At 39.2% G+C, this 22,591-nt stretch overlaps 3 protein-coding genes across 3 annotated transcripts; 2 read left to right on the forward strand and 1 right to left on the reverse strand.

Annotated features, from left to right (window-relative positions):
* Positions 1–801: 801 nt before the first annotated feature.
* LOC128723004 (uncharacterized) lies at positions 802–5,098 on the forward strand. Its single transcript, XM_053816706.1, has 2 exons — positions 802–825; positions 3,647–5,098. The coding sequence occupies exons 1-2, from the start codon at positions 802–804 to the stop codon at positions 5,045–5,047; spliced, it is 1,425 nt and encodes a 474-aa protein (XP_053672681.1). The 3' UTR covers positions 5,048–5,098.
* A 10,129-nt stretch (positions 5,099–15,227) lies between these two features.
* Positions 15,228–16,861, reverse strand: LOC128723009 (60S ribosomal protein L13a). Its single transcript, XM_053816711.1, has 5 exons — positions 16,836–16,861; positions 16,413–16,653; positions 16,189–16,334; positions 15,811–15,933; positions 15,228–15,744 (listed from the first exon to the last, which is right to left on the reverse strand). The coding sequence occupies exons 1-5, from the start codon at positions 16,851–16,853 to the stop codon at positions 15,460–15,462; spliced, it is 813 nt and encodes a 270-aa protein (XP_053672686.1). The 5' UTR covers positions 16,854–16,861; the 3' UTR covers positions 15,228–15,459.
* Positions 16,862–17,603: 742 nt separating this feature from the next.
* LOC128723003 (kinesin light chain) lies at positions 17,604–21,767 on the forward strand. Its single transcript, XM_053816705.1, has 6 exons — positions 17,604–17,701; positions 18,150–18,359; positions 18,427–18,966; positions 19,332–19,583; positions 19,672–20,103; positions 20,731–21,767. Exons 2-6 carry the CDS (start codon positions 18,171–18,173, stop codon positions 20,845–20,847), a joined length of 1,530 nt encoding a protein of 509 aa, XP_053672680.1. The 5' UTR covers positions 17,604–17,701; positions 18,150–18,170; the 3' UTR covers positions 20,848–21,767.
* Positions 21,768–22,591: the final 824 nt, after the last annotated feature.

Raw genomic sequence — 22,591 nt, forward strand, 5'->3', positions numbered from 1 at the left:
AAGATTCCGGTTATTCCGACGAAATTGAAAGCGAAGTGTGTTGCTGATGAAAAAAAAAGTATTGACATCGCTTGGACCTCTATTCTACACGATAGTAGCTAAATATTTTCTACACTTTATATGTTTAGTATACTGCAGAAATTGTTGCAGAATAATAAGTTCAATCGAGTTATGAACACCAATTAATATAAATTTGAATGTGTTTTTTTATATCAATATCTCTGAAACAAATGAAGTACGTTATATTTGCATGCAAAGGAAAGACCTTAAGCTATATATTTCTCGGAAGCAAATTTAAATATGTAAAATTGAAAAGGAACTCACATAAAACTGTAGCCCAAAACAGACCACCTTTAACGAATCCATCACATCCAGATTCTTCCACGCGGTTGGCTTGTCTTGCTTGAACCATAGGTGTTTGCTTTGGCGCACCGGAACAAACTTTAGTTCTCTTGAAAATCTACCTTTCAATAACCTCACAACGCCAACCTCACGAGCTCGGTGTTAGTTTCGCAAAAGCTCTTTCTCCACCATACGGCAATGTCTCCGCACTTGGGCGGACGAGTGCGCGCCAAATTACTCAATCCCTACCTCATGATCACGCGCCTGAGATCACTCCAGGTGAGACTATCGCCAATACTGTTTCCCCCATTTCTCCCACGACGTGCAGCTAGTTTTCGGTGGGGCGAGCGATTGTTTATATATATTAAACGGTCGGGCGGATGTAAACAATTGTCAGTTAGTTTCCGACAGCGCCAAAGAGCAGACTTCGCACCCATCATCATCGCTTCTTCGGGAAGGATGAAACCCCGATGGAACTTTGTGGTTAGTGAAACAGTTACTTTCTTCTCAGTACCTATCACCTTTCTTCATATATTTTGATTTCCTTTCGACGTGAACTGTAGAGCACGGTGCAACGCTGTGACATAACTAAACCTACTATTCAAATTTTTGCTATGAAAGAGCTAAGTTTGTGCAAGTGAATGACTGTGTGCTGGCAAACTTACTTAGTCGAAGTTGGCAAATCCACTGGAACGCGATGGTATAATATAAGAAAACTTTAGCATGGATAAGATTCTGGAAAGTGAACACTTGCTAACAGATTCCGCTACTATCATTACCCATAGTCCTTTATAAACTATAAAAGTTTCAAATATAACATTCCTAACAATTGAATACATAAAACTCCAACATATGCCAATCAAGAGATTGGCAAAGTATGTGTTGCGAAGCATTAAACTAATTGCATCTAAACACCTATAGTAGTGATCATATGCTATAGACTGCATTGCAATAAGGGTAATGTGTTTGTACATGAACACTGTACAAGATTCAACTGTTTTGCCGTGAAAGAATTTTAGTGTGTACTTCTTATATACTTAAAACTGGTATTTCACGGTTCATAAATGCATATACTTCCGTTTTCTTCACGTTACACATCATAAACAACATAGATTGCGTAATTCGTTTCCCGTTTACAAACATGTTTCAAAAGTTTCATAAGCTTTATCGAAAGTTTCATAAAATATCATCCCAACGTTAGGATAGCGTGGCGAATTTGGATTTTAATAAAAAAAGGTATATCTTTAATTTAAAAAATTGGGAATCGCTCACATAGTGGAAATATCGCTTAACGTTCAAGTAAAAGTGAGTGCTGCTTGCAAGGTGTGCATTTCATGCTTGCATAGACAAACGTGGTGATGATGGGCGTTGTTCAAAATTAAATGACTAATGAGCATTAATGGGCTGCGGCTCGATTATGATGGCTTGTGCCGTTAATATGATGGAAGAGAAACTGACGAACGTACTAAACTATGTAGAAAGCAAGAAATCCGCCAAAAATCGTAAAAGCACCCTTTTTCAAACCCAAAACAAACGCATATCTTTATGCGCTATTCGCATTCATGTAGAACGAGACAACAACTTAATAGCACGCTAGCGAGCTGCATTGTTGAATAAATTGATTCCTAGTATAACTATGATTAGCAGAACTAAATTGAAACATTTTTGCATAGCTTAAGCCAAATTTTATTATCGCGCTCATCTATTACTATCATACACGACCGGTTAGATTTTTCACTTTATGCTACCGCTTCGTCTTGTCGTCTTCGTCTATTTCCCCTGTTAGAAGGAATCTCCGTCTGTAATCATGTATCTAATGATAGATATAGCCATCATTGTCCACCATTATTGCTTAAGAAAACGGTGGCAGTGAAAAGCGCACATATCATCCGTCAATTTATACCATCCTCACTATTTTCTGCAGCACCTACACGTTCGCGTTATTTCATAGTATAACTTGAATTACGCTTTCGATATGTTGGTACTCTTCATTTTGTTCGCAAACAAAAGAACCGACATAAATGTTGTTGGCCGTAATCGTTTAAAAAATCGTAATCGCGAAGATATCAGAGCTTTTAGCAAATTAAACCTGACACTGCCTGTTCCCTTTACCGTTTTTGTAAGTTTTTTTCGTTTGTATATAAAATATGTTTTGTTACAAAATTTCAATCATGCAGATAAAACTAAAAATCCCACCTATAATATACATTGAGTGATTGTATCTGATAAAAGCAGTATACATGTTGATTGTTACAGTTTTCGTCTATATTCCATTAATATTACTTACCCTAGTTGAATAAAAACAGTGTTGTGTTGATTTTAAAATAAAACCAGAAATTACACTAGTTTTGGCAAGGACGAAAATTCAATTAATGATAGTTTTGTGAGTTTTTTTTTATTTTCAATCTATCATGTGGGTGTCTAAGGAAGCATTCACAATATGGTATGACGCACGTGAAAATAAAATAAACGGATTTTTTATTTGAATCAAATATCTAGAACAACAATCGGTGCATTTTATGAATATTGATAATATTATATTAGACCGTCGAGTACAGATGAGATGATTATTAAATCGTATATGATCAAATCTTTTGCCTTATTTGTTTTACTTAGATTTCATATTATATAGAGGCTATTAATAATTATTACATATCGGTGGCTTCTGAGTGAAAACACAAAAAAATACATAAAAAATTACTTTCCCGTTCCCATCACCATTCTGTAACGTTACGCTAATGTAAAATGCACGAGTTCATGGTTCGGTAATAGATATCTGTTATAATTTGCATCCTCATTCGACATTGATTGTCACATCACTGACAACAATGCAATCGTGTGGCAATCGTGCACTTTCTTCTTCCGTAAGCGTAACAAAACACTAAGCGTAACGACACACTAATAACGAAAACATGTGTATCCTTCATCAGCATTGCTCTAGGTTCCGGTTAGGAAACAATGAAAACTTCGATCTACGATCATTTCTTTTGAATGTCTTACATATGTGATTGGCTCTATAAAATGAACGAGAGTATGAAAATAGAGTGCAACTCTTTCGATGGAATCCTACTACTTCGTTTTGAATCATTAAGGATTTATGCAAGCATCATATATGGCATTAAATAATTGCTGTATTGAGCTGTAATTATCCAATGTTTCAGAAGGTTTATTATTCTCAAATCAAAATGAATTTTATTCCAACGATCAAGTCCGCAGAACTATGTTGGTAGCATATTGCGACAATTGATATTTGTAAATAGCAATAATATTAGGATTAATGTTCTTTATTATTTTGTTTACACAGGTATCTATCATCTTGATAGTACAGCTACATGCAACTACACTTGAAGCAAAAGCCATCATCGATCAGAAGGCCGAAGAAACACAGAACATCAACGTACCAGGACCCCTGCTGAAGCGCGTTGGATATGAATATCCGGTTCCTGCCAGTCCCGTAACATTTGACGAACATCAGCATAATGATGCAGCTTCGCTACCCCTGTTACACCAGGAAACACTCATTGAACACCAGCACGATCACGAAGAGCATCACAGCTACGAAGAACACCATCATCATGAAGAACACCATGATCCGGGATATTGGAAAAAGAAATTGGTTTGGAAAGAAGGCTGGAAAAAAATCTGGAAACCTGGCAAAAAGCAAATTTGGAAACCGGATTGGAAGAAAATTTGGAAACCTATCTGGGTTCCCACAGAGATACCGGTGTGGAAGGACATTCAGGTGCCGGCGTGGAAACAGATTTGGAAGCCCGTGTGGAAAGAAGTACAGGTGCCAGCATGGAAGGAAATTCAAGTTCCAGATTGGAAAAAAATCTGGAAACCCATATGGGTTCCCATAAAGGTACCCGCGTGGAAAGAGATTCAAGTACCGGCGTGGAAACAGATTTGGAAGCCAGTCTGGAAGGAAATTCAAATTCCAGACTGGAAGGACGTCCAAGTGCCAGCATGGAAACAGTACTGGTATCCGGAGTGGATAAAAATAGGCATCCCAGGGGAAAAATTTCTCGGTAAGGACCATGAAGGATGGGAGTATACTAGCCACGATCTGTGGAAGAAAAAGCTCGTCTGGAAATCAGGTTGGAAGAAAATATGGAAAACAGAACAGAAACAAATCTGGCGTACCGACAAAAAACTGGAATGGAAGGCAGCGTGGAAGCAAATCTGGCATTCAGCTAAAAAACAAGTATGGGTGGAAGACAAAAAGCTTGGTTGGAAAGAAGCTTGGAAACAAATCTGGCGAACGGAGAAGAAACAAATCTGGGTACCGGAGAAAAAGCTAGACTGGAAGGCCGCTTGGGTGCAAATCTGGAAACCGAGTAAAAAACTAGTCTGGGTGCCAGACAAGAAGTTGGAATGGAAGGAAGCGTGGAAGCAGATCTGGGTTCCGGGATGGAAGGAAATCTGGTTGCCAGCTTGGAAGAAAATCTGGAAACCAGTTTGGATATCTGAGTGGTTCCCATCGCCCGATCACCATGATCAACATCATCACGAAGAAATTGAGCACGGCTGGGACCGCAAGGATGCCGCACCGAACTCGAAGGTCCTGTTCAAGCGAAATGAATCTGGCGTAGCACAACCCAAATCAGTTGAAGTCCAGCTGCCCGAAGTATCCTCAAACATCACACCAGCAGTTGTGAAAACTGACACGACAGAAAACAAATCGGAACTCCGATTTCCATCCTGATCTAACGAACTACAGTACTCATAGCATATTCGAATTCAAAGTCATTTTATTTGTAGGGTAGATTTTATGTTGCTGTATATTTAATTTTATTTTACGTGGTATATTGATAGGTTGATCCATCTTTCTTTAGCTTATTTCTCTCATATGTTAACTATTGTAATAGACGAGATGACTGACCTTTTATTTCCTGCCATCTGTTGTCATCTTAAAACTGTTTGAAACGAACGTGGAATGGTGCTGCTGATTAAAAAAGACTTCAACCTGAAATATATCTTGGATCTATGCATTATATTAGATCAGAGATCATAAAACTAAGACATAAGCCCAAATTAATATTTAAACATTCACCATTCAGGACTTTTATGAAAATTAACAAAAACATTATTACAAAATATCGTTCTAAATCACGATTACCCTGCAAGCGACAAAAAATGGGAATATCTTGTACCCAGGTTTTTTTTACCGAATAGCTAAATATGTTATATATTTATACAATGCAGCAAGGCTTCAGATGTTGCCCGAGGATCGTACTTGGAAGATTTGGATTAGTTCATTCAAAAACGTTGTTTTACTTGCCTTACTCAAAAAGACTAAAAATTTTACAATTTCAACATTACTGACACCGTAGTCTGGTTTAGTTCCTCTGAGAATATAGTATTTTATTAAAGCCATGGATTCCAAACCGTACTTTATTGTTAATCTCACAGACGCACATTTTACTTCGTTGTTTCCTTCGCACCGAAAAGAGGAGTTTCAGCCTCCTAAAAAAAGGTGGCCATACCATCACACCATATTTTAATCAATCAAAAAAAATCTTCAATTTTCAAAAGACCAACACTGTGTCCGAAGTTTAATACATAGTCTTATCTTCACTGTGGAAAAAGAAGTGCTGAATTTTCAATCTGTTTCAATCCCTCAAAAGAACAGGTTTTCCATACATGCTTCTCGCAGAACAGAGTATAGTTTGGAGTAAAAATAGTCATTAAATGCAAATGCAGTCTTTTTCGGTTCAAACATGTGAGAAACGATGAAACATGTGTATTACGATCGAGCATTGCCACAGCTGATTATTTGCGAAAGATGATGTGCCTCACGTGTGCTTTAGAATTTGCAAAATTCTGCAATTTAAAATTGGCATAGATGAAAGTTTTCTATATATTTTTTGGTGAACGCTCTATTGAGCGCGGGATAATTGTGCGTCGTTGTCGCTCACAAATACTTCTGGTATTCCGAATCATACCACATAATCGGACAGAATTCGTATAATGACACTAGAAGATATTCTTGTAAAACGTACAAAGTTTTTTGAACGAGCTTTAACTGCATTAAAAATTTTGGTCAGAAATACAAAATAATAATACTACAAATGTACCCTCTCAAAACGATCTTTCCGTAACAAGCTGTACAACAAACTTTGCATGCAATAATTATTCTATTTTTTATAGAAGCTAACTCTTTCACCTATAGCTTTTTATAGAAGCAAAACTCTTCCACCTATAGCTGAATGAGACCTATCCCCGTAAACAATCTAACCAAACTTGACTAGATATTTGGAAAAAGAGGATGAAATCTTCGATTCGGACTTAATAAATGTATCGAATAATTCCTGCTATCTCGGTGCTGATCTATGGATGATTATCTAATTCTCTCCAGAAGTGTTCTATCGAGGCAAACGAACGAACTGTTAGCATACGCAAATAAATAAATCTAGTTGCTAATAATTCCGTTTTTATTCCAACAGTTAAACAATTTATTAATTGAGAAAAAAACGTTCGTAAAAATACTCTAAAATGTACTTTCTCATGATCGTTTATTTTGCTATAAGCGCCCCAAGATGATGTGCTTGTCTATATTAATTTAATTTGACTACCTGATTGTTTATCTTATACAAACGATTATTAGCATGGTGCATTTCTTACTCTTCTCGAAACGGATCGTTTGTTGCATTTTTATTTGTTAAATAATCCTGAAGTATCTTGTTTGATCCTTCTTGAACTCTGGTCGTAAATCCTCATCCCATTTATTTCATTTATTTCATATAATTGCCTTAACCTAAACACCTGGATGGTTGGAATTAGCTCGATTGGCTCTAGACCTATCCACTGATTACTGTCCTGTAGATAGCAAATGCTATCACTAAATCTTCCGTTACCTTAAATGTAAATAATACCACATCCACTATCCACAGCCAAAGATCATCTAGTCTCGTAAATTTCAGGATATATTTACTAGTCATGTCCATTCCGATCACCATGTGGTTGTGATTTGGCTAAATGATTCAACGCATTCTACCCTTTTCCCGCACTACTGGGGGTGATATTAAAATGAAGACTCGATTCAATGCCGAATTCCAAAAGAACAATATGCACCAGGCTTTCGAATACGCTTTAAGAGGATCTCTATTATCAACAACCCAATAGGGTAATACGAGCGAACGTTAAAACGCTCTGAAAAGATCGCAAAGATAGCAAACTAGGATAAAACACATTACGTCAGAACAACATCAAAACTTGCTGGCACAAGGATGAACATTTAAAGAGGACAAATGGTATAAACCGAATAAATCGAGCAGCAGCATAGAACACAGGTACACCCTTAGTCATGTACGGCTCAGACGAGAAGCAAAACTAGTCATCGCAGTCAAGAAGGGCACAATGGGAAGGGCAACGAGTACGGAATCTCCAACAAATGCATGCATAACGACCTATCAAAAATTTTGAATTAGAGATAGCAAGCCACCGAAAATGTTTCATAACTAAGGATATCTTTTTTCGAATTACCGAGCAGAAGTAGGTGACCAGAGGTCCTTTTACTATGGGATACTTTGGAGTGAAATTTAAAGAACAGTTTAAAGAGTCGTTAGAGGTTCTACCTGCCACTTCTCTCTTTCTCTCCCGATCTCTAGCTCCATCTGATGGGCCATGTTTCACTTGACCCAGCCAACAAGCTTGCTACACTCCTCTTCGCCTCGTGCCGAACTGCCGTACACTGTCAAACACTTTCAACACATGCCCTAGCCATTTAGCATGGAGCTACTACCACTCATTATTGATGAAATCCGGAAACCCATCCAACAAAAAGGCGCCATGTACTAACGGAATAGAGGATGAACTATCCAAGAATCGTGGGAAATCATTGGGAATGCAAAATTAATCAAGTAATAAGTTATAAGCAAACAAATCAATGCCTTGTGGTTAATATCATTATCATAATCTTCTACTTTAGTGGTACAGGCGTTATTATCGGGGAGCCTTGTTGGGCTTTCTTGGCTTGAGATTTTACTCAATCAGCTAGTGGTGGAAGAATCCTTGTTAATCAGCATTGTTAGGCTCTATTAACTAAAGATTCACGTATCCGGATAGTCGTTGCTTACGAGGGAAGTGGAGGATAAGGCTCAGCTAAGTGTAGAATACGAATGCGTGTCAATTATTTATTAACACGCATCAATTATTTATTAATTTATTAATTATTTATTTAACATTTATTAACATGCGTGTCAATTATTCTTGTAATATTTGCAAGAAGAAAGTTTGAATATAGTGTGATAATTACAGGGGATTTACCCTGTAGAAACCCGTCTATGTAGTCTTTAAGAAAGACAGCTGAATACTATCAGAGTAGATAAAGCAAAAGAACACCAGCCGTATGTCAGAAAGTTTGAGACTCTCCTGGCCTCAAACCTTCTGACCTACGGCTGATTTTCTATTCTTTGGATCAGATAAACCTTTGGAAAGTGTTAAAGACTTCACCATATTCAGACTAAAAGTCGCTAATTCGATACAACCCACAAGTCGTGAATGAAAACCAAAGTTCATATGAGTATGTTCTATATGTATATAATGAATAAGAAAGTATTACAAATGTATTTATTTGTCATAAGTAAAGGGAAGATAATGTTTAAAGAACAAATTGATTACTCGCACATCCCAAGCTAACAGAATATACGAATATGTTCAGTTAATTATTCGCAAATATCCGATTGCATATGCATGTTGTAATCCATTTCATTGAGCATATCGGACTTTTGTACTTCTTGTTGATGACTTGAAACGGAGGCTCTAAAAAAGAAGTTAGGATCAATATATTTTTTCCACCCTTGATCTATATACCACATACCTAATATCCCTTAAAATTTCTTTTAATCCATCAATGAAACTATTCATTTCCATTTCTTCCTCGCTTACAGATTTCTTTTTTTCATTTATCTCCTGCTGTAAGGCATGCTTTTTGTTACGAACTTCACGAATATCGGAGCGACATTTCTCCAGTTCTTGCCCAATCGCTCCAGATCGCTGTACGAATATGCATTTGAATATTTTATAACAGATTTGAATAAGGAGTGTTATACGACATACCATATGTGTAAACATATTATCGAGTTCATCGGCATCGCTAGTTGCTTGGATTCTCAAGGACTTTAAACTTTCGGAAATATCTTCTTCACACGGTAATGAGGTGGATGCCCCTAAAAACTGGCTTTTTTTGTTAGCTGTCTCCATCTGTATTGCCTTCAGCAAACCAATGTCTTCTATGAACACATTGAATGGATTTTAATCGGTTGTCGACATTTGTTCTTTCAAGCATGAGCAATATAGAATCAACTCACCAATAGACAAAATGTTGTTTATTGTACTCTTCATATTATTCTGGGTCAAAAACCATGAAAGAATACCTTCAATTTCATCAAACTGCTCATCTATTTCTCGACTCTGAAAATAGATAATTTCTATTAGATAGGAATATGCAGACCTTCAGTGCCAAAAAATATTACCAAAAAAGCGAGCTCTTGCTCACATTCGAATATAGAATTCATTCTATAAACGAACTTGGAATTGAAACAACACAGATTTTATTTTGAAGTTTGAAAAAAAAACTGTCCTGGCCGTTTAATGCAATGGCCGCCTTTTTGATGCCTGACTGTTATCTGAAATAACACGACTCTCCTCTGGAAAAAATAATGGTTGAACTACCACACTTTCATATGTATCAAAGATGCGAAAAATGGGTATGTAGCTACTGCTAATCAAGTAACGAAACCTTTCAATTCAACTTATTCACACAAATTTTGCAATAGTTCTCATTCGAGTAAATATCATGCGAGATATTCGCATACATTATTTGGCAACACAAACGTCACCTTCCAATCCGTCAAATGATAAACGACGTGTGAAAGATTGATTCGAAATTACTGGTAACGTTATTCAATATATATATATATATATACAAAGCAATCATCAACACGAAATAATTTGACTTCGGTTTCAAGAAATTCTATGTAAACCATTTACTCAATTGTGACTTTTTACATTTGCGGTACAAAGAACAGCACAGATATCATAATTTACATAATTTCTCTCAGCTTCAAACATTCTTACTAACCAAAACGATTTACTCAACTGATATTTTTAACGTTTGTTTTATTTTTCGCAAAGCAGAAATACAGTTATAAACGGGAACTTATCAATAACCAATTGCACAACGTATCTGTTTAACTATCGGTTTTCAAGTCATTTTTCGTACCGCGTGTCGTACTGGACTACAACACTAAATGCCGAAAGTTGAGAGGTGGCTTAATAATTTTGTACACACCGAAATAAAGAATAGAGAGTTTATTCTTCTGATTGCAGTGTAGTGACTCTCGTGTTCTTACATTGTAGTAGTTTTCATGAGAAAACATACCAAGCTCAACTTACTGAAGGGCATATGACTCCAGATAGTCGAGCTTACAAAGAAATTGTTAGCCTTTGAGTATGTTAATAGTGTCCCTTAGGAATATTCTAATATAGAAGACTACATCCCATTTCGCAGAAAAGAGAAGAAGAAATACATTATTATTATTTATTGAGGGACGGCCATTCTGGCGTTTGACCTGAACGCTAAAGAATATGAAGAAAGGAAAAATTTATAGAAGAAAAAAATTAAAACAATGATATGCTAAAAACTATTAGGTTAGGATTTATATTATATAACCCTATAAACATGGATTGTTAGGTCATATGTTGTCTTACAAATTTTCTACCATTAAAGGTTTGCTCTGTTAATGGGTTAGGATCCGACGCCTCTAGAAGGCTACACAGGCTCTCCTTTCCAACTCCTATTCCGTAACGTCCCCGACGTGCAGAGCGGTAACATGTATCATCGTATATCTAAGCTTGGGTAAACGGGCTGGTTCCAACCCCCTTGGGCGGATGGTGGCGCATGGCTAAACAGGAGGGGGGTGGGCAGCGCGGGTAACCGGGCTGTCTGAACGTCGGGGGGACAGCCAGACGCTAAACTTAACTGCTCCGAGGCCCTCCAGAGGTACTGGGGCCAGTCACCCTGCCTCGAGTAAACTTAGACTACGGAAAGCAATCAGGACATTCTGCGAACTGGACTCAACGGTAACCGACCCTTGCAACGCCCCCGGAAAATGATAATGGGCTCATGGAACGTACGCACTCTGCACAGAGCCGGAGCCTTGAAGCAACTAGATGACGCCCTAGCCACACTGAACATGGACCTTGTAGCACTACAAGAAATACGATGGCTAGGGAATGGTGTGCTAAACAGACGTGGTGAAAAACGGTACCACTTGTACTACAGCTGCCACGACCGCCACCATATGCTCGGAACGGGTTTCGCCGTGGGTCCGCGGCTGAAATCCGAGGTCATCGACTTCAAGGCTATAGACGATAGGCTATGCACCCTGCGCATGCGAGGCAAATTCTTCAACATCAGCCTCATAAACGTTCACGCCCCTACCGAAGACAAAGACGAAGAGGAGAAGGACCTTTTCTACGGCCGCCTCGCAAAAATCATTGATAAGTGCCCTAAGCAGGACCTCAAAATCATCTTGGGGGACTTCAATGCAAAAGTCGGTAGGGAGCCAATGTATCGCCAATACATTGGTGATCACAGTCTACATGAGCACAGTAATGACAATGGTAATAGATTGGTCCAACTTGCAGCAGCAAGTAATCTGGTTGTGGGAAGTACCAAGTTTGCGCGTCGGGACATCCACAAAGCTACCTGGGTGTCCCCAGATGGAGCCACCTCCAACCAGATCGACCACGTGCTGATAAGCCGCCGAAGACAGTCGAGCCTGTTAAACGTCAGAACCTATAGAGGAGCCAACATCGATTCCGATCACTATCTGGTTGGCTTAGTGATACGTTGCAGAATCGCCCGTCCCCGTGACAAAGGGGATGAGGAAAAAATGCAGGCCCGGCTCAACACGGACTCCCTAAAGGACGCTAAAGTCCAACAGGCATTCGAATCCGCTTTAGGTGAGTCTCTATTACCAGCAAATCCATACAACACTACGAGCGAACGGTGGAGCACTCTAAAAACAAAGATATTGAACTGTGCAAAATCCACACTACCACCACGTCGGGGCAACACCAAATCTGGCTGGTTCGACGACGAATGTAGACTTGTGACGGAACGTAAGAACTGCGCATACCGAGCAATGCAGCAGCGGCATAGAACGCGGGCATGCGCAGAGAATTACATACGGCTCAGACGAGAAGAAAAAAGAGTACACCGCACCAAGAAACATCAGTGGGAAGAACAACGAGTGCAGGAGCTCCAAGGAATCAGAGTGCGATACGGCCCAGGAAAAAAGTTTTACCAAGAGATAGCAGGTCATCGAAAAACCTTTATACCTAAGGTGACCTGTTGTCGAAATAAGGATGGAAATCTGGTCAGCTACCAGCCAGAGGTCCCCTCGCGATGGGCTCAGTATTTTGATGAATTTCTAAATGATCAGTTCAACGAACAGCTAGAGGCTCCACTAGCGGATGATATCATGCTACTGCCACCTAGCATGGACGAAACCCGAAAAGCAATCCGTCGGTTGAAGAATAATAAAGCACCCGGCACCGACGGAATATCAGCCGAACTGATCAAAAACGGAGGTGCAGCACTTGAACGCGAAATTCATCAAATAATTACTGAGGTGTGGGATAGCGAATCGATACCTTGTGATTGGAATCTTGGTATCATCTATCCCATATACAAGAAAGGAGACAGGCTACAGTGCATCAATTACAGGGGTATTACGGTGTTGAATATCGCCTGTAAAATCTTTTCTTTAGTCTTGTTAGTTGATAGTTGGAAACTATCAGAGAGGATTCCTAAAAGGAAAATCAACCGCTGACCAGACCTTCACCATGCGGCAGATCTTGGAGAAGATGACGGAGCAACAGTTCCAATCTTTCCATCTCTTCATAGACTTCAAAGCCGCATACGACAGCATAGCCAGGGTAAAACTTTATGACGCAATGAGCTCTTTTGGAATCCCGGCCAAGCTTACCAGGCTTGTTAAAATGACCATGACCAACGTCACATGCCAGGTGATGGTGGATGGAAAACTCTCAAGGCCCTTTGCTACCACCAAGGGTCTGCGCCAGGGCGATGGGCTTGCCTGTCTCCTTTTCAACCTGGCGCTAGAGAGGGCCATCCGAGACTCAGGAGTGGAAACCTCGGGGACCATCTTCTACAAGTCAATCCAGATTCTGGCATACGCTGATGACATAGACATCATTGGTTTGCGGCTCTCCTATGTAGCAGAGGCTTACAAACGGATTGAGCAGGCGGCTGAGAACCTCGGTTTGGAGATTAACGAGGCAAAAACCAAAATGATGGTGGCACCGTCAGCGGCCCTGCTAACAAATACTAATGCGAGTCTACGCAGGGGTGACGTACAGATAGGTGAGCGAACCTTTGAAGTCGTCCAAAACTTCACCTATCATGGGGCAAAAGTCAACACCAACAGTAGCATAGAAGTTGAATTACGCGCAAGGGTGCTGGCAGCCAACCGGTCATACTACAGCCTGAGGAAACTTCTCCACTCAAAATACCTGTCGCGACGGCTGAAGCTGGAACTATATAAAACACTCATAGTTCCAGTACTCACATACGCCTCTGAGACATGGACCTTGTCCAAAACTGACGAAACCCTCTTAGCCGCGTTCGAGAGGAAGATGCTCAGAAGGATTTTTGGCCCCGTATGTGTGGAAGGACAATGGAGGAGCCGATACAATGACGAGCTCTACGAACTGTACGATAGCCTCACTGTCGTGCAGCGAATTAGACTCGCCAGGCTCCGGTGGGCTGGTCATGTCATTAGAATGGCACCGGACGACCCAGCCCGTAAAGTCCTTTTAGGCTGCCCACATGGACAGAGGAGGCGTGGTAGGCCCAAACTGAGATGGAGTGATGGCGTGGATGCGTCCGCCAAAAAGGCCGGGATCAACGATTGGCAGACGACGGCGCTCGACCGCGAGCGGTTCCGGTTTCTCCTGGAGCAGGCCAAGACCGCCAAGCGGTTGTAGCGCCTGATAAGTAAGTAAGTAAGTAAGTAAAGGTTTCTAGACGCCTCTCTACTTTCAACGATTCTAACAGTGTTGAAGCTCGGTACCACACCCAGAGTAATATAAGACCTAAAAGACCTACATTAGTGGACCATTTTATCGTTAAACTTTACTTATTTCGATAACCAAATATATTGTTCAAAATCGAGAATAAATCAAAATTTAACAAACGTTTCGATTAATTCCATTTCTGTTAGAAAAAAAAAACATTACAAATAATGATTATAGAATTTCTTCATACTAACCGCCTTTATATAGATGTTTTACTCCACAGGGAGATATTCATATTTGCTTCGTATACATATACTTTGTTCTAAGTTGATGATAACTCGCACGTGCAACAGCAAGAATTCCAGCTCGTATATGTTTAAAGGTACTATGGAGGAGCCGTAGTAATGGTGACTTTGCACAGAACATCTAGACTTGTCCTTGAAACACAAAGCTGCACCTATTCCGTTTTGAGACGTATATACAACAAAAAGATCAACGTGGGTGATCCAAACAAGATTGGCATAGGATAGATCTTGATCGTTGATGATACAGACGTCATTTGTAGGAGGACGGAACTCAAGCTATTTAAATTATTGGATAAAATGAATTACCTTGTGCCTTGATATGAATGCTAGCCATATAAAAGTAACTTTTTTATATTCGTACCTTTATGATGTTCGCATTATTCCTTGTGACAAAGGTGATGTGTGTTTAACAACTTGCTATGCAAAGTAAAATCCTGCAGATGTAGAATGAACGAATTATTATAGTCGAATTGATTACTGTAAAAATTTAAATTTCGGGTAATAACACTGGTTTCGGATGTTCTAGCATTATGAGTGTTAAATTTGTGTTTTTTTTGCACGAAGCGCGAATGTTTGTATTTTCTCTTCTTTTCCTTTCATTCCGGCGTTGGTTTAGGATACTCCAGATTGTTGGTCGAAAGCGTACACAACACTGATACGAGTTACCATCTTAAAGAGCATTGTTCTTCTAAATCTGCTCATTATTCGTAAGCGCCACCAATTGATTCCCGTCTTAGCGTTACTTCTCTACTCAGCTTTCAAATCAAGCCTTCGCCTTAACCGGGGCCTTGGCCTTTGCTTTAGGCTTAGTTGACTTTTTAAGCTTGCCGGCAGCCTTTGCTTCGAGCTTAGCGGCTTTACGTGCAGCCTTTGCGGCAACGAACAGTTCCTTACGCTTGCGCTTTCCAAGCTTCGGTGTGACCGCGTTCAACACTGGCCGGTTATTCTTCTGCTCGAACTCGGACGTCAGATAGCCATACTGCTTCAGAACAGCGTTCTGTGGTTCAATCTTCTTGGCAACAGCTGCACGTGCCTTCCAGGTGATATTCTGTAACAAAATATAAACATTGCCCAACGTTAGCGATTATCGCATCCACCTGATTTCTTTACTCACCTTCAATTTCTTCTTGTGCATGTAAGCAATGCGAGCCTTAATCTTGCGCTTGGCTTCAAGGTTGTTCACAACGTCGCGGTACTTCCAGCCGACTTCATGAGCAACGCGATCAACCGTACAGTACTACAAAAACAGAAATTTGAACAAAATTATCATTCAAAGATGGTGAAACTAGTAGTTTTTTTTTCTATTAGAGAGCGATTAATGTTAATCTCACTAAAAATATTCCAAATAATTAGTATATCGAACTATCAATAAACGTAATAATTGGAACTGCTTATCAAACTAATTATTCAAAACAAAACATTACGTTTCACCATGCATGTAACTGCACTGTACGCATGTATAGCACAAAATTCTCAACAGGACACTACTCACCTTTCTGTCCGGTCGCAAGCAAAGCTGTCGCAAAGCGATGGGAACACACACACGCTTCATCTTGTCGTATGGCGGTGGAATACCCTCGTAAACCTTCAGGCGCCGTAGCGCATTTTGGCCGCGCTTGGTCTTATGTGGAACCATTCCTACAATGAGAAAAACACCATTGTGTTGGATTTCAACATTCACATCACTTTTTTTCATTGTTATGATTTCACACTCACCACGAATGGCCTTCCACAGCATACGGCTCGGAGCGCGGAAATGGAACGGACCGCGTGCCGGGTTGACGTTGCATCGTTTCCGCAGATAAGCCAAGAACTTGATCTTGTTGCGGAAGAAATGGCCGGAGAGTTGCAGACCCTCGCAGCGCACCACGACCACTGCATTACCGGTCAGGATCTGCTTGGCAACGACTGATGCCAGTCGGCCTAGCAGATGCCCACGTCCGTCAATTAAAATCGGCTGGAAACATACCAAGAGAAGAGATGTGTCAGTTTGCATCAAATTTATCACCGCGTTTTGGCTCACAGAGCATGATTATCGACACATGTAACACTTTCACGAGACACGCATCATCGATCTAACGATATGCCAGGCTCTTTTGAATACGAAAAATGCTTATTTGAACGTGAAACGATAGATACCTTTTTCGTGCGTACCATCACTTTCGCAAACACCAACAAAAAGAACTAGGAAGTTTCATGCAGCGGAAGTCAAGATGCCGATGACAGCTTGCTCATGTCAAAATGATCAAATATCGTTCAGTGGCTGCTCATTAGTTCATGAAGTCACCACAACCAAGTGTAATAGAGCTCTTTCAGGTCTAGCACATTGGAGTACATGTTATTTTAATGTTTAGTTGATCAAAACATGTTTCGAAAAATACCTAAAACTATAACTGCTTTATTCATAAATTTATACAATGTATGTGGTGTACATGGTAGTCTATCATCGACTTAGCTCCGATTGCAATTTAGACAACCACAAGACTTTCACCATTTTCAACACACAGATAACTTAATATTCGCTATAATTTCTGAGCAGTGTACCAACTGACACATTGTTTGACGTTTTATTTTGCGACGCGTTAATTATACAGACATAAACAAAAAACGGTTGTTAGTTGCCTTCAACAGTTTTTAGCTTAATAAGGTTCAATCAATCAAAATCAAGTTTAAAGTGCGTATGACAATTTCTATTCCAAATAAATGAATATTCCATGCAGCAATTTGATTGGTTTTAAATAAAATGTTTGTTTTTTAACGATTGTTCGGTAATAGCGATGGTTGTTTCCATAGCGTCTCTTTTGCTTGAATATGACTGTAGAAACAATATGAGTGGGTGTGTGTAGCCTTGCAAAGAGAAAGAAAATTAGTTTTTCATGAATTCGTGTGTTTATTGATCTCGAAGAAAATCGTCTTGTTGCAACTACATGCCGTACTGTTTCTAATTCTTTTGAAAGATTACAATTTCACTACAACAACGATTTAATTCAATTTGCAACAAAAAGGTAAGACTTGTTGGTAAGACAACCGAAATGTATGGAATGCAAGTAGGAAATCGTCATAACATCTTTCGTTTTTCTGGACAAAATCTGCTTCACACAGAGAAAGTTTTTCGCTTCCATTTGCTTCGAGCAGCTTTCCCAGTGAGTCGTATAGTTTAGTGTAACGGTGTAAGATTTTCTTCAGCAGCCGTAATCAGAGCTATCATTCTCTGAGGCAAGGATTCCAGCTGGAACAGTTGCAGTGTACGATTTTGATGCATGCGGTTGTAGTACTCTTACTATTGATCGTATCAATGCATACCATACTTCAATTACCACCAGTTTGATGATGTCATTTGAATGCGTCATTTTGGGTTATGATAATTGCTTGATTTGTTGTTATAATACTTGATTGGTTTACCACACCGGTTGTTCAGTTAAAAATTATACCTTTCTTTTACATTCTAAATAGGTAACTGAAAAGTGATTCACAATGACACAAATGGCACAGGAAGAGATCGTCTCGAATACAAAAACTGTAATGCAGGGCCTCGAAGCCCTGCGTGTGGAGCATATGACGCTAATGAATAACCTTGCTGAGGGCAGCAAAACTGATCCAGATAAAATGGAAATCGTGAAGAAGAACATGGAAAACATTGAGCTGGGTCTAAGCGAAGCACAGGTGCGTAAAAGTACAATAAATGTTTATCGACGAGGCTCTATACTACATTTTCTGCTTATCTGTTCAGGTTATCGTGATGTTGTTTGCCCATCTACAAAATATTGAAGCAGAAAAGCAAAAGCTACGTACCCAGGTGAAACGGTTGTGTCAGGAAAATGTTTGGTTGCGTGACGAGCTGGCCATCACGCAGCAAAAACTTCAGGCCTCCGAGCAGAGCGTTGCGCAGTTAGAGGAGGAAAAAAAACATTTGGAATTTATGGCCACAGTGAAAAAGTACGATGACATACATGAGACCGAAGACAATTTGGAAAAATCTCGAACCGATCCAGTAGTAGAGCTGTTCCCGGAAGACGAAACAGAAGAAAGAAACAACATGTCACCAACGCCACCAAATCAATTTGCAAATCATGCGAATGCAGGATATGAAATTCCGGCTCGTTTGCGAACACTACACAATCTGGTCATACAATACGCATCGCAAGGGCGCTACGAAGTAGCCGTACCATTGTGCAAACAGGCGTTAGAGGATCTGGAGAAAACCAGTGGACACGATCATCCTGATGTGGCCACAATGTTAAACATATTGGCATTGGTGTACCGAGATCAGGTAAGAAATTTAGGTTCGAAAAACTCACTCAGTTTATGGCGACTTTTGTTTTCAGTGCTTTTTTTAGTCTTGAACACATTACCAAATCTGTTTTACTTTTAGTGTTACTATTCCTCTTTTTATTAATAGTGAATCATAGATTTAAGATCACGAAAATTTTAATTTACTGCACTTTTTTCAACTATTACAGTAATTACTAAAACATTACTTGAGTAGGAGAATATTTTATTCTAGCAATTCTGTCTAATCATGCCTTAAGCTAAAAATTTAGCCTGGTTCACATAATTTAGCGTTTCGTCCAACATAAGTATTCTTTCGATAACAATACAATAATGTTTACAACATTCCATCAATTCGTGTTACAGAACAAATATAAAGAAGCCGCTAATCTTCTTAACGATGCTCTGACAATACGTGAGAAAACTCTAGGAGAAAATCACCCGGCTGTCGCTGCTACATTAAACAATTTGGCCGTGTTGTACGGCAAACGAGGAAAGTATAAGGATGCTGAGCCGCTATGTAAGCGGGCTCTAGAAATACGAGAAAATGTTCTCGGCAAATCCCATCCGGATGTGGCGAAACAGCTGAACAACTTGGCGCTTCTTTGCCAAAATCAGGTATGAATAATGAGTGCATTTTTTAATGCATTTTGATGTAAGGCGCATTGTGTGTAACCACATCATATACTTTTGTTTTCTTTTTAAGGCTAAATACGAAGAAGTCGAAATGTACTACAAACGAGCGTTAGAAATTTACGAAATGAAGCTTGGCGGAGACGATCCAAATGTTGCTAAGACACTCAACAACCTTGCCAGTTGCTACTTAAAGCAAGGTAAATACAAGGAAGCGGAGATGCTGTACAAGGAGGTGCTGACGAGAGCACATGAGCGAGAATTTGGTGCAATAAACGGTGAAAATAAGCCAATCTGGCAGGTTGCTGAAGAGCGAGAGGAAAATAAGCTTAAGAATCAAGAAAATACACCGTATGGTGAATACGGAGGTTGGCACAAAGCTGCCAAAGTTGATTCCCCAACTGTGACGACTACTTTGAAAAATCTTGGCGCACTGTATAGACGGCAGGGCAAGTACGAGGCCGCGGATACATTGGAAGATTGTGCCCTACGAAGCAAGAAAGAGGTACGCAAATAGGCAAGCCGTACTAGAAGCGAGCCATAAACTAACCCAACCAACCATCATTAGTAAACCAATAACAAACAGTAAAAATCCGTTTTGAGGTCTCGTTACAATTTACAAATTTCATCTTGGCAGAATACACAGAAAATGCCACAATATCGTATGTGTAGAGGTCCTTCAGCCCAGAAGAGTGCAGTTTTTATCTAAATTTGCTCATAAATCATTCCACTCCTATGTTCCTTATCGTTTTACCTGTCATATCCATCCCTTACACCTCTCTTCTATGCAAAAAAGAGATTGTAATAGTTCAACTTTAAATGAAACGGCAACTATTATATCCGATTTTTTCCGCTTAAATGGAAGGAGGAAATAACAAATAATGGGAGGAAACAGAAGGTTAACTAGAAGTTATTAATGTAAAAAACAGCTATTTCCAAAGCATACAGCGTTAAAGGCTCTCTACACATATGCTGAAATGCTAGTACAGTGGCGCTATCTGTTGAATCCGTAAAATCATATAATTTATGGAAACCCGAGACCTCAGCTGGATTTTTACCTAACAAGCAATAACTAATCGGTCGAGTTTCTTCACGTAAACGCGCAAACGTTTACGGTGTTCCTTCCTGGCAGGCATTGGATTTGGTGAAACAATCGAAAGTGCTTGGTGTGGCCGACGATAACAAAAGGCAGAAGAGCGGCAACAGCAAAGATGAGAATGATGAACACAACAAACGTGTGCACAAATAATCGTAGTTTCGCTGACGTCCGTATATTTTAAAATGCTATATTACGAAAAGGAAAATTAAAAGTCATATGAAACACGATGGGTGAAACCAGGGAACACGGTTGTTAGCAGTGTGCTAAAGAAAGTGCAGTGACTTTGGATTTGTATAGATCGATAAACCTCGTGCTGTCGTTTACAATGTCGCTTGTTCACGTTTCTTGTTTCATATTCAATGTTTCAATCCATTCCTTTTTTGAAACAATTTTTTTCTCTTGTGCGCTTATTCTTTTTCACGATAGCTCTGATATTTATTTTTACTGCATATTTTTTCTAAGTTTGTATTTTAATATTATGAACCTATTCGAGCAGATCAATTTGATTTGATTTGATTGTTTTGTTTTAACTTTTCCACAATTATGCTGGGCAAGACAATGAAACTGGCTTAGAACGATACTTTTGGCGCTTAGTACAATTAAATGTGCTCGATATAGCTTCTTATTATCATTTGAACATCGTTTTTGTTGTCTTCTACTGCGAAATAGAACTGTTCATGTTGTCGCATCAAATGCATCCTAGTGCTCGTGAGCTTTTAGTTTTTCGACATGGACAAAATCGTTGATGCAAAGCTCTAATGCTAACGAAAGAAAAATATGTAATAGCGCGAATGGTTGAAAACAAAAAAGCCGCGAGTAAACAAAGATAGGATCTGATTGGAAAACAGGATAATTTTTGTGGCAACTGTTTTATTTGTCAAACTGTAGCGCGCGGTGAAATGGATAAAATAATTCTACGCTTTTGATAATAAAACAAAAATGCATACCATTTATTTAATCATTTCCAAAGTAATATGTAAGAAACACACACATGTGCGTTGAAGCTTTCGATATGATATACATTATTTGCTTGCGTTTTTCGTCTACACGAAGTTCCAATCAATAACTGCACCCTATTAGTTTTGTTTTATCTTATGCTGCTTAATAGCATCCGAAAAAATCTATAATATATGCTGCTTGAAATTAACTCGTTATTACAGGTTGAAAATGTTCAACCATTCATATTTCATAGAATGTACGACTAAGTGGCACAGAGTTCGTTGTAATCAATATTTATAAAAGTATTACTTTGCGCGTCTTTCACTGTTCATGTTAATGGAAGATGCTTTAGAGAGCACTTAAAGAAAAACGGAGTTGGTTGAATATAAAGCTATTTTAAAATAGAGTAGTGCTGAATCGGATAAATCCGGTAATTAACATTAAGCATCATAGAGCTGAAAGCTAGCCAAAAAAAACATTACATAAATATTTGTATAGCAAACACTCAATAAATTGTGCTAGCCTGTTCTTTATGGTAAAATGTTGGATTTTGTGGCCCGCTATCAATCTTCAATGGAATCTCAATATATGGGTTTAGTCAACTCATATCAAACAAAGCAAGTGTAATGAATGGTCGTATGACTATAAATCGGAATATAACTTCACACTGTTTATAGAATGAACTTCGCACTGCTGGTAGAAAATTCGTTCGGAGAAGGGTATTTAGGGTTTTTGTGGGGCAGAGCACTGTCGGCGGAAAAGTGCCAGCTTCTGATCTCCACTGCGAGAAATTCTTGAACGATATAATAGTGTAAATTTTTCCAATATTTTCTTCAAGAAACTAGTGTAAAAGGTATTGCTCAGCTCTAATTTTTTTTTTCAACTACACCGAATATCGTGGGTCAGATGCGCTGATTGAAACGTACGCCATATCCTAAATGAAACAGTACATCAA

This window comes from Anopheles nili, chromosome 3 (genome assembly GCF_943737925.1).
Source record: "Anopheles nili chromosome 3, idAnoNiliSN_F5_01, whole genome shotgun sequence".
NCBI classification, from domain to species: domain Eukaryota; kingdom Metazoa; phylum Arthropoda; class Insecta; order Diptera; family Culicidae; genus Anopheles; species Anopheles nili.